The 12,075-nt window shown below is 37.3% G+C and overlaps 1 protein-coding gene across 1 annotated transcript in view; it reads left to right on the top strand.

Annotated features, from left to right (window-relative positions):
- Positions 1-2,958, top strand: part of LOC115946659 (uncharacterized) — a 67,744-nt gene extending 64,786 nt beyond the window's left edge. Inside the window, exons 7-8 of the mRNA XM_034070207.1 lie at positions 423-564; positions 1,520-2,958. Coding sequence (XP_033926098.1) covers positions 423-564; positions 1,520-1,548 — 171 coding nt within the window. The 3' untranslated portion in view covers positions 1,549-2,958. The remainder of the gene's footprint in view (positions 1-422; positions 565-1,519) is intronic.
- The last annotated feature ends 9,117 nt before the right edge of the window (positions 2,959-12,075 follow it).

The following is a 12,075-nucleotide window of genomic DNA, read 5'->3' as shown; positions in this document are numbered from 1 at the left end:
TAAAAGCAACGGGCGTAAAAATCCCCATTCCACTGCTTTACTAAAGCATTTAGAGTGAGAAAAATTAGGTGAATTCACATTTCACATGTGTTTAAATTGTTAATCTCACTGCTCTATCTGTATTAGTGAATACATTTACAGTAACTTTTACTTTATAATATTTTGGCAGAACTGTTAGAAAAATTGTTATAAGCCTAGAAGTGGAACTGAACCATGAAAGCTAAATTGTAAGCTGCTGTAAAGCTGGGTTATTAGTATGACAGAATAAAATTTCACACACACAAAAGCTTCTAAGTGGCAATATTTTGAAAGCAACACGAGAGGGGTGGGGAAGTGTAGTCAAAGTCATCTATGTTCCCTCTGATATTTCCCTGAACGCTACTGTAACAGTATGTTTGGTTTGTCTGTTCTGTTTTTTTCAGGCATTTGGTGATATTACTGGAGAAAGTCTTCTGTGTAATGAAATGAGCACAGCCCAGGAGCGCATATGCAAAATGGGCAGCGTGCTGCATACATCTTCGTCTATCAAGTTGAGGGAGAGGAAGAGTACCACAAGGTGGAAAGGTATTTTCAGTTTCTGTACCTAGCTGGAAAACAATGCTGATACCTAAGCATAAAAATGTGGAAGGGGTAGAAGAAAAGAGATCATTTGAAAACAGTTTATTTTGGAAAGACTAAGGTGTGATTAGATAGAGCTGGAATTTTGCATTTGTGTTTTCCAGTGGGTTGCCATCCTTGGGTAGTTTCATAGGTCTGTTACAAGAGTCCTGAAGGCTGAAGAGCTGTAATTTACCCAAATGCTGTAACACTTTCTGTTCAGATACTCAGTATAGTAATGCAATCCAGAGTGATCTATCTTGAGCAAGGGCCAGCATTTAAAGTATGCTGAGGACTGGTTTACATCAGCTACGTTATATATATTATGTATGTCCACACATATTAGTCTGAGTGTGAAAGTCCTAATCTGTCAGACTTGCAGTTTGTTTTTCATCAAGTACTGAGAGCCACTGGACCCATCACAGTACCTAGAGAAATGCATGTAGAATGGAACATACCCATGTGCATCAAGTTGGTAATGAAGTTGCTGCTGATCAAAGTTAGTTGATGAGAGAGAATTATGAAACATACTGACTGTCCTTAGACATCACTGTTATTGCAAGTTACCAGTTTCCTCTCATTCCTTGCCCAGCGACTCAGTGCCAAATCTGGTCCCACTGGATTCCAGCACTTGGCTGAGTCCTATTGTTTTCAGTTTTCTGATGCTGTCTGAGGAATAAAGTTCAGTTAAAAGCATCTTAGTGTTACTTTTAAGTCCACAGAAATCTTGTCTGCTGACAGGGAAACCTTGGAAAGTTCACATGAGCATATAAGACAGGTTTTCAAAGGAAAACTGATAAATTTACTGTATGGGATCTTGCTTCTGTATTGCTTTTTTAGGGGAGGGAGGTCATCAGTACACTGTTGCCTGTTCATTTATTTACATCATATCTTTCTCTACATTGTTTTTTCTGATCTTCAGGAAATCACATTGTCTCCAACAAGAGCTAATTCCTGCAGTAATGCACAGTCCACAGAGTTGTTTACATCCTGACCCACATCCATAGTATGGTTACTGTCTGACAGGATTTACGGTTCTGAAGTCCACACCTCTGTGTGTACAGTGTTGTCCTACAAATGCTCTGTTCATAACCCTTCTGTGACTTCAACAAGCTTTTCAGTATGGTGAGATCACTGGATCATATCATAGATTGGATCATGTAAATATTTTTTCTAAAGATTTTTCTTCCCTTACCTAATAGTGGGACATTCCTAGATAGGTTTGCTTGCTCCTGCTTTTTCAGATTTGCTTGTACCCACTAATGGTGGTGGTGGCAGTGAAAATGTTGCTGATTTGTCTTTCAATTTTCATGACTAAAATGTTGACAGTGTTTTCAGTAATTGTTCAAAGCACAACACTATTGTAATTGCAAGGCTGCAAAGATGCCCAGAAGAGGAACAATGATGGCTTCATGCCACCAGTTCTGTAGCCAAGCCCCAACAGGCTGCAAAATTTACAAGATCCCAGAGAAGATCATTTTGCTGGGGTCTTAACACTGATCAGATCTGCTTCCCTAGGAGCTATACCAGCTTAAAGCATCCTGGAGGTTACCCTCATGCTTTCTTAGTAGTGTTAAATTATTGCTTATTAGTTTGAACTGGTTAGTGCCTATTCTATTTGGCTTCATACAAATACATCCAAAATTAAGTTCATGCCCCAAAGGCAAGGACTATGAGAGACAACAGAAGGATAAATTGGGAAGGGGAACAAAGACAAGAAAGGTGAAGTCATTTGTCCAATGCCATCAAAGTCAGAAGCAAATGCAGAAATGAAGGGCAGACTGCCAATGCCCTGACTCTTGGTCTTCCCTGTAGTAGGATCCTTTTTGTCCTAAAAATGCAGATGGAAAAGGGAAAAGTCTTACTGTCCTATTTTGAATCATTCAAGTAAAACACTGTAATCAATTAACATAGTGACATTTTTCTAACACAGATGACTTCTGGTGTTTGTTTGTTCACACTGGAATGGCAAAACTTTTAAAGATTAATTTACCCTTGTAAGATCATTCCCAATGTCTTGAACATTGTTGATTAATTTTGGTACTTAAATCTATGGTTCTCCTCCATCTGAATAATCACTAAATGACATGTAACCTGGAGGTTTAAATGTCACTTCTGAAAACAGTTTTTCTTTGGGTTTGCAAGGTAACAATTTGTTTTCTGCTTTTTGGTCTTACTTGAATAGATTTCTGTGCATGTACATATGTGTGTTTTTATGAGTTAATCGCAGGAAGAAATGCTGTTAAAAATCTTCTGAATGTCTGCAAGATGTGATGTGATTTTTGTGGGTTATGTTGCCTCAGATATTATTTGAATGACTTTTCTCTGTTGTAACAGGAATAAATTTGCCTTTTTAATGTTTTGGCTTGCCTGTTGACACTTTAAACTGTTGTACATAATTTTAAAAAACAAACCAACTGAAGAGAAACCATCGAGTTCCAGAATTTTCTTTGGATTTTTTCTACCTGAGTAGAGTTGTGCTTCTCATGAATCACCCCTGATACTGGGGTAATGGCAATTACACCACAAAGAGTGAATTACACAGTGCTTGTTTACCTGACTATCCTCTGCTACGAGTTAAGGTGATCTGTAACCTGCTGCAGTTTCTGGGTGACAGTATCAAGAAGACAGCATGCTGTAGGCAGCATCCTCTTGATCTTAGTTTTGTCTTTGAGCATGACTGAATGTAACGGTAAAAATCCCTTTGGGCAATGTCATATCCTAAGTTTCCCCACCACTGAGTTATCCCAGTCTGGTTATGTGAGATTTTGACTCTGATATTGATAATATGCTGTTATTTAGTCTGATGGTAAGACTGACTTTACATGTGGAACCATAGAACTATGCTGATTTTTTTCATAAAGGTGGATCTGGTCCTGAGGCTTCACTCAGGATGAAGGGCTTGACTGACCACTTTTACTCCCCCCGTTACATTGGCATGTCTCCACTGACTACCATCTGACCTGGGATGTTTAGTTCTTCAACATCACATATTATTGAAAAAGCCAAATTTAAAGTATGCTTAAATATTAAGTAAATTCACATTACATTTTTGTTGAAAATGTAGCATCCTACCTATTTAGGACATATATTATAAAATATTGACAATTAATTTTGTCTATAATTAATATTTTAATAGCTTACATAAGATTATTTTAAAAGCATATTATTTATAATAATTAATGTTGACTATATTAATTTTGTTTACTTACATCTTATGAGTTCCCCTGGTTGTTGGTCAACATACACTGGCTGGCATTGCCTTTGAAAGTGTTTTCTGAAGTTCTCTTCTCACCAACATCATCCATAATGCTCAGTTAGAGTTGGATAGTAATTGCCTGTCTATGCAGTGTTCCTTTGCAGCAATTTTCTCCCGTGTAGCTATATATATGCAGTCATTACTGAAAAGTGTAAATAAAGAATCCTTTTAGTGGTGTAGTTTCCCTGGGTACCTACTGTGCTCTTATTATCTAAAACATACTCCCCATCTGTAGTTCTGTTCTATTAAAAGATAAAGACATAAGTATGAATTAAAAATTAAAATGCATGTTGTAGATTGGAGATCAAGGTCTATTAGAATATATCTGGTGCTAGGCTCATAGTACAGTAGATAGATTATGCTGAGCACCAGTTAAGCAAGGGGATGAAAAATGAGTGATTTTCATCATTCAGTTAAATATAGTGCTAAGTGGTATGTGCTAGCATTAAAAGTAAATTACTTAGCACTTCACCAATCACAGCATGAGAGCATTCCATTGGAAGCAGTATTTCTAGTGATGCTCAGTCCTCAATTTTATTAAATAAATCAGCTGTTAATGCTTAAGGAAGCAGTTGAAGACTTATTGCTATGATAATAAAAAGATTGAAAATGTAAAAATAAAGAGAAGCAGTACCTCATTTTAATTAAATGCTCTAAGAAAACCTCCCTCTCTCTTCACAACAAAACTCCAAAGTGGTGGTAGATCTGTAATATTTGTATCTTCTGTACCTTCTTCGGGTCTTCTTACTAATGAATATGACCTTTCAATTTTTTTTTTCTTCATTTTTATAATGACATCTTTTTTCCTCATAAATCTGCTGCCATGTCATTGAACATTTTGATGAGCTTTTCTGATTCCCTCTTATATCTCCTTGATAGGATATTATTATGCAGTAATTTAGAAATGGGGAGCCTGATTCTCAGCACAGATACTTTTTAGCTGCTCAGTGAAAGATGATGGAGATGTGAGAATTCACACCAGAAGAGCTTTTGACATTGAGAGCTACCTTTATATCACATTGCAATATTATTTCCTCTACAGCAAAAGGCATTGGGATACACTCAGATCTGCTGTTTGAGCACATGGAAACTCTGAGAAGTCATAAACCTTTCTGAGTCTCTGATCATTTCTAAGCCTTCTCCTTCTCTTAAACAGGAGTCACCTAGCAGGAGCCACACAGCAAAAGTACTGGGGATGACACATAGAGGAAATGGCCCAAAGTACGAGCCACAGGTGCATCTTCACCAGCAAGACAAAACATTAGAAAGATAAAAAATTACAGCTCAGGTATCAAAATTACAAGATTAGAGACACTGCACAAAGCTATCTTGAGTCTTTAATTTTCCCCCTAGTGTTATACCTTGGGGAATCCTATTTTGAGTTTTCTTTTGTGACTAGGTTTGAAGCTGTTTTCTTTATAAAGTGTATAGTGTCTGGCTGAGATGGAGATAATTTTCCCCATGGCAGCCATCATAGTTCTGTGCTTCGTACTGGTAGCTTAAAAAGTGTTGATAGCATATCAGTAGGCTGGAGATGGGCAAGACCTTTGGAAGGAACATAGCCAGGTCAGCTGACCCAAACTGGCCAAAGGGATATTCTGCACCATATGGTATCTTCCCAGGAACAAAAGCTAAGAGAAAGGAGAAGGAAGAGGGGGCATTCATTATTTACAACATCTGTCTTCCGGAGCAACTACTATGTGTAACCTTATTTCCCAGGAAGTGGCTGGATATCACTTGCTGATAGAAAGTATAGAATAAAATATTTTGTTTTCATTTCTTTCCACATGTGACTTTTACTTTCACTTTATTAAATTGTCTTTCTCTTGACCCATGAGGATTTTTTCCATCTTATTTTCTCTCCCCTGTCCTGCTGAGGAGGGGAGTGATAGAGCAGCTTGGTGTGCAGCTGGGGTCCAGTCAGAGTCAACCCACCAGATAAAGATAAAAGGGTAGGAAGTGAGGGACAAAATAAAAAGATGAAAACCAAGAATCTCCTGTCAGTAGATCCATCTTCTGGGATTCATTGTGAAAATGATAATCGGTTGTTTTCTGTGGGCAGGAGAGGAAGGATAAAGGCAGTCAACTTAAATTTCTTGCAAATAGTATTTCTTTCTGTTTTTTGGGAGACAGGGCAAACAACCATACCCAAGGGATAAGCTATATATAGTTATTCAATTTTTAGTACATAGGTTGGATGGAGATGTTTTGGGTTTTCTTCTGGCCCTATTTTCTCTGAAAATTATGAGATCTGCCCAAAACAAGTAGCTTCTATTTGTTCTTCACTTATGTTTCACTCATTTTTAACTTGGGCTTAATACTTCAGTGAAATCAGTGTAGCCTTATACAGGAAAAATCTTTCCACTAATAGTGTAGGATGATAATGTTGGACCTGAAATAAATACTTTGTGAAATCCTGACTGATTTCAAAATGTTTCCTTGTGAAAAAAAAGTCAATCTTTTATATGTCCTAAAACAAAGCGTTTAAACAATACTTCTTTCTTTTGCTACACCAGATTTTCATTCTCATTTCCCTATCATCTGTTACTTAGATATGCACTCAGAAGATCTTTTTTTTTATGTTGTTTTATGAGACCTTTATTCAAAGTATTTCCTTAAACCTTAAAATGACACACATTCTTTTTTTGTACCAATATAACCTTTTCTCCTTAAAGTATTGAACGACATGATATTTAACCTAGTTTTCAAAATATAGAATTCATTTTTTCATTTTCTTAGCTGACACATAATGGTTCTGATGCATCTTTTCTGGGTATGCCAATCCTGTCATATACACTAATATGAAATAATGACACAAGGTTGACTTAACTAGACATAATAGGGTGTATTTCTAAAACATTCTCTATGTGAGGTATATGCACAGATCTTGCTACTTGTTAATGAAATTGGAGAAGTTCCTCATCTACACTACAGCACATGTTTACAACAGCCTCTACTCCAAAGGTGCGGAGTCCTTACATAATAAAATAATAAATATAAGAAAGAAAGAACTCCACACAATTTGTTCCAGACAAATTTTAGAACTTCACCATGCAATGGAAAACATAATTTGGAGCAACAGAGAACTATTGTTCCATCTAAAACCAGTGCATGAATTTGTATGTATGTGTGTTTTCAAGTGTATAGAATGATAGCAGGATAGATTTCAGTGGTAAGGCAAACCTCTTCAGAGGTTTATCTGATGTCCATTTTGCTTAAGTCTTTATTACCTATTTTTTAATTAAAAATTGGTGTTTGAAGGCTTTTGCTTTGTTTTGTTTTGTTTCCCAGAAATATTATCTGTGAATATACTACAGAAGTTCTAAACTATTGGAGAATGTATGTTACCTTTTCATAGAATCTTTCAAGTTAGAAATGGAAAAGTCTAAGATTTTTAATGGTCTCATCCAATGAGTTTTTCTCTTTAATGAGTGGTGGATAGGAATTGGTTACAGCCTCCTCTTTGCCATTCTCCTCCCCCCACCAAGCATTCCCATTTAGAATAGCTTGCATTTTGGTTTAAAAAATTGCATTGACACTGGGAAGCTGACCACATTACATTGACCTACTAACAACTTTAAGTGCTGGTTTTTCTCTGTGAAGCAATGGCCATATGCACATGAATCCAGCTTATCAGGAGCACATTTCACTCAAGGCTGGGTCTGTACTTATAAGCAAAGGTCTTGTCTGTGCTCCTCTGGCAGCCAAGGATTTCACAAGAAATGTTGAAAGAGCTGTTGTGGACACAACTTGGTCCAGAATGAAAAAAGCGAGACCAGATTGAGAGCTGTGCCATTCAGGTTTCTAATTTTTAGCTTTCCTCCTGTACCCTTGCTATTGTTGTGGACAAAAGCTCTCCTTTGAGCACAGCTGTGCACCTGAAAACATCATCTGCTGCAGATTTTTCATGCAAGAGGAGCTCCCATGGGAGCTCTCCCTCACCCATTTTAGGATGAGCAGCAAATACCTTCTGTTCCAGGCATTTTACCCAAAACAGGTGACAGAGCATTTGCATGAACAACTCTACTAGCAGCTCTTTGAGAGAAGGCTGGTGAGGACAGGTGAGGCTGATGCTGTTATTCCTTCTTCTAGCACAGCTGGCAACTGAAGTGTATTTCTGCTCTGTGTGTGTCTGTCTCGTTTAAAAGTTTAATTCAAAATCCTATATTTCTTATTTGACTACAAATGTCACAAGTGGTAAGGCACATCTTTGGGCTGAGACTCCTTAAAGACAGCTAAGTGGCTGGGAATGAAACATGGACTTTAATGCTCATTTTAGAGATGAAAAAAACTTGTATGCTGTGAGAATACAACACTAGGAGACTATACATACATCAGCAGTAGTACAGGACAGTAGGAATGCATCTATACAGGAGCACAGCTAGTGCTGAAGGTGTGGCATCTATGATTGTTGGATTCTACTTCAGACTAGTTGTAATCTGGTCCTGTGGACTTAATGCCCATTAGGCGCTGGAGTAAAATAGATTGATTTCTGTAAGAAATTGTCAGGAATAAATTGGAATAGCATTCCAGCCTAGTTTCAACTAAGGAACACAGTAAATGTGTCCCAGTACTGCTACAGGGCACAGTAAGTGCGGGCATTGGGAAGATTTGCCCTGAAAGGTCATCTAAGACACTAATGTAGAAATGTCCAAAGTTACCCATGCCACCTGCTTTGGGAGCAGGCAAGACACAAAATGTCAGTCCAATGGACCAAAGGTGACGGCTGTCCACTAAGGTTACCTTATCAGCTCTGTAGTGGCTTATGCTCCCAGCACTACTAGGGTTGTCAGCAAAGTCATTAAGCAGCTATATATTTTAAAATTCATAAATAATCCTACTAAGGTATCAGATTTCTCTCTAATATTGCCATATCACTGGTCACATATGTCCTCTTTCAGTGATATATGGGGAAGACAAATGGAGAATTAGCTCTATTTAGTTCAAAGTTTTGTCCATCCAGGTATGTGACAACCATATATTAGGTAAGAATATGTGAAAAATATGTTTTATTTTTAACCACATAAATATATTTTCAAAAATAAAAAAAATCAGCTCTGTTTTATGATTTCCTTTTATTGTTGTTCTTTCAATGATGCACTCTGCTGCTGCCATTTTCATAATTCCTTTTGTCTGCTCTGAGGGAAAAATTCAATCCATGCTTAATCTGCAGCTCATGTACTTTGGGATAGAAAATAGCACTAAAATGAGAGTTGCTAATTAACTTCAAATTTAGCAACACTGAAGAAAGAATGGAATCATTTGCATCCCCCTTGAACACAATGGATATTACTCTAAAAAAGCAAATAGGCTATCGGTTACGCCCTTGGCTTTCTCTAGTACCCTTGCCAGCCGCTCTATGTGGCTGTGCCTGATGATGTGCTGTGGATGCAGAGTCCCATTCAGCCTGCAAAATGCAGCCCTCTGCTGCCTGCTCAGATGGGGCATAAGCAGTCCTAGCTGTTGTATCCCCTAGTAAGACAAAATGAAAAGATGCTGTTTCAAGTGAAGGACCCAATTGGAGGACTTTTCAAAGCTTCTGATCGGATGGGACCTGAATGAGAGAGGAAAAGGGCCTCATACAAGGTCAGAGCTTTGTCAGCAAAGGCTACAGTGTTTTTACTGGCTTTACAATGTTCCTGAAAAGGAGAGTGATTTGCCTGAGTAATTAGGTCAGGATTGTAATAGTTTGGTTTCCTTCTATCCTTGTTATATGGATAACTCAGATTTATATTTTCTTCTCCACAGAGTCAGCAGTACAATTTCAAAATTGACACAGTGCTTATCAGAAGTTAGTAATTGGACAGTGGAACCCATTTGTTTGATAAAAGTGAACTGTTCATTTTCAGTTTCTAAAAGCTAATAGGCATTGTTCCTTCTCTGACATTTGATTTTAATGGCTGTAATGTTGCTCCTGTCTCAACAGCTATGTGTCTGGGTGTTTTCCTTGACTCCACGCTTTCTCTGCAGGCTGCAGTAGAGCATTTTTAACTCTTTAGCTTCTGGCATCTGTGGTAGTTTCCTCACTCCTCCAAATGCTGCTGTATCCCATGGAGCTGTCAAAGGCAAAGTGCTGAGATTCAGTAGCGAATTCAAAGCTGAAGGCAGAGGTACAGTTTTTGCCACACCTGCACTGCTCTAGTTAGTTCAGAAATAGTGTAATCTCAAAAAAAATCTTCATTATAGCTTTGTGCCAGTGTGATCCTATGAAAGTCAGTGGGGTGAGACAAAACTTGTATAAAAAAGGATGCGTAAAACTCCTCTGACTGTACCATTTGCTGCTGATGGAGTTCTCCGAGGTACCACTTTTGTAACTATTGTACTGCCTTACTGCATCTCCTTTTACTTCGGCCTTCAAGCAAAATCAATTCATGAACTATGCAACACTGCTTTAAGGCTCTTTTTATGAGACTAGCCTAATCTACATATGGCATTGTCCTTACTTTACAGTCTTTTAATTGGCTACAAGCAGCTTACCATATTGATTGAAAAATTCTTCTTGTTCCATTTAGAGCTATAGCTAATTATGATCTTTCTCCCCTCCTTGTCTTCTTGATTTGTAGTTCACATCTTCTCAGGAGCTCCCTCCTTTCTCTTTCAGCCCAGAGTCTTCTCTAGTAGAATTTATTCCCACCCCAGTTTCATGAAACCTCATGTTTAAGCTTCTGCTGTCAGCAAGATACTGAATAAAACAGACCTGGGGCTGGATGGCAAATCCTGTTTGCCAAATATACTGGGCAGCTCTTGATGGCATCATTATGTTAGAGAAGATTGGCTGTTTAGGGAGTATTTCAATAGTGAAATAGAAAATATAAATAAAAAAAAAATTAACCTAAGTATTTTGTGTAGTTTTATGGGTCTAAGGTCAGCTAAAAGTTCAGTCAGTAAATAAAATGCATATTTCTTTACAGTTAAGTAAACAGAATCCTTACTGAAAGGGCTGTTAAAAACAACAGTTGTCACTTTTGATAACTGTAAATATGTAGCAAAGTTAATTTATTAGCATTATTATGGAAGAAACACCAGAATAATATGCTATGATGAAGTATTATTTTCCAAAGCTCTGACTGTAGTAATTTCTTCTAGATTATGATCCAATGATCCATGAACTTCTAACTCCTGCAAAAGAAGGTGATAAATAATGCAGAATATCCACCTTATTTTTAAGACTGGTGTGTCACATTGCCCTACAATCCTCACTGCTGATGTAATCAATGGGAAATCCATCTAAACATGAAAGATGTGAATTGGCATACCACACTTGTGTCATGACTAAAGGTGATTGATTGAAAAAATTCTACTTGACACCCTGTATCACAAACTGGGGACAGCAATTTTAGCCTAATTCAGGAATTCAAATTTCAAGATCTGGAAAATGTTCCCATCAATCTCTTTGGAGGAAAGAGTATAAATTATTTTTATCATTCCATGTCTTTAATATCCATATTTCCATCTCTTATGTCTTATTTTACACATTTAATTCAAATAAGAGCAAATGTGTTCTGGCTGAATGTCATATATATATATTGTATATAATAGAACTATGATTAACAGTATGAATAATTACCACTTGCAACTAAACAATTCAGATTGATAGTTTCATTAACAAAACAACATGGGGTCATTATAAGGTTCTGGTCGCTGCCCCCAATCTTAGAAAAAAATATAGTTCTCTGAATCGCCAATCTGATCTGGTGATAAAATATCCCAAGTAGGCTCGCATTAAGCTGGATAATATGCAGGCTGCTTGATTTGTATTGAATATGTGTCTGGTGGCTGGAACCCACTGTAATGAACTACCCCACAAATCACAGCTTAATGGGAATCTACTTATACGTATTGCTTAATTAAAAGTTGTGAGCTTATTAACATGTGTCTTTGGCACTGAGCTTTGGGGATGTAATCTCTGTGCAAATAACTCCAGGTTGTAAAAGTTTTATAGATTGACAATGATATTAAATTCCATACCTTAATAACCCATAATTTTCTCAAAGCACAGCTCCTATTCTGTATTTATTCAAAGCTGTGACAAATTATTTGTTTGTAATCCTTTATAGTGTGGGAGTTCATGTTCTTGTTTTATCTCAGAAAGCTAGTGCTGCTGATGTTTCATTACTTCTGTCTAGTTTTTTGGGTGTTGCTAGCTATTCTGGCTGGCATACAGGCTCAGAGACTTTTTTTTTTATTACAGAGACACCCCATGGCACAACACCACTAGT

Source organism: Melopsittacus undulatus, chromosome 1 (assembly GCF_012275295.1).
Source record: "Melopsittacus undulatus isolate bMelUnd1 chromosome 1, bMelUnd1.mat.Z, whole genome shotgun sequence".
In the NCBI taxonomy this organism is placed as follows: Eukaryota; Metazoa; Chordata; class Aves; order Psittaciformes; family Psittaculidae; genus Melopsittacus; species Melopsittacus undulatus.
The sequence above is the reverse complement of the archived record's forward strand: the minus strand, read 5'-3'. Positions and strand labels throughout refer to the sequence as shown.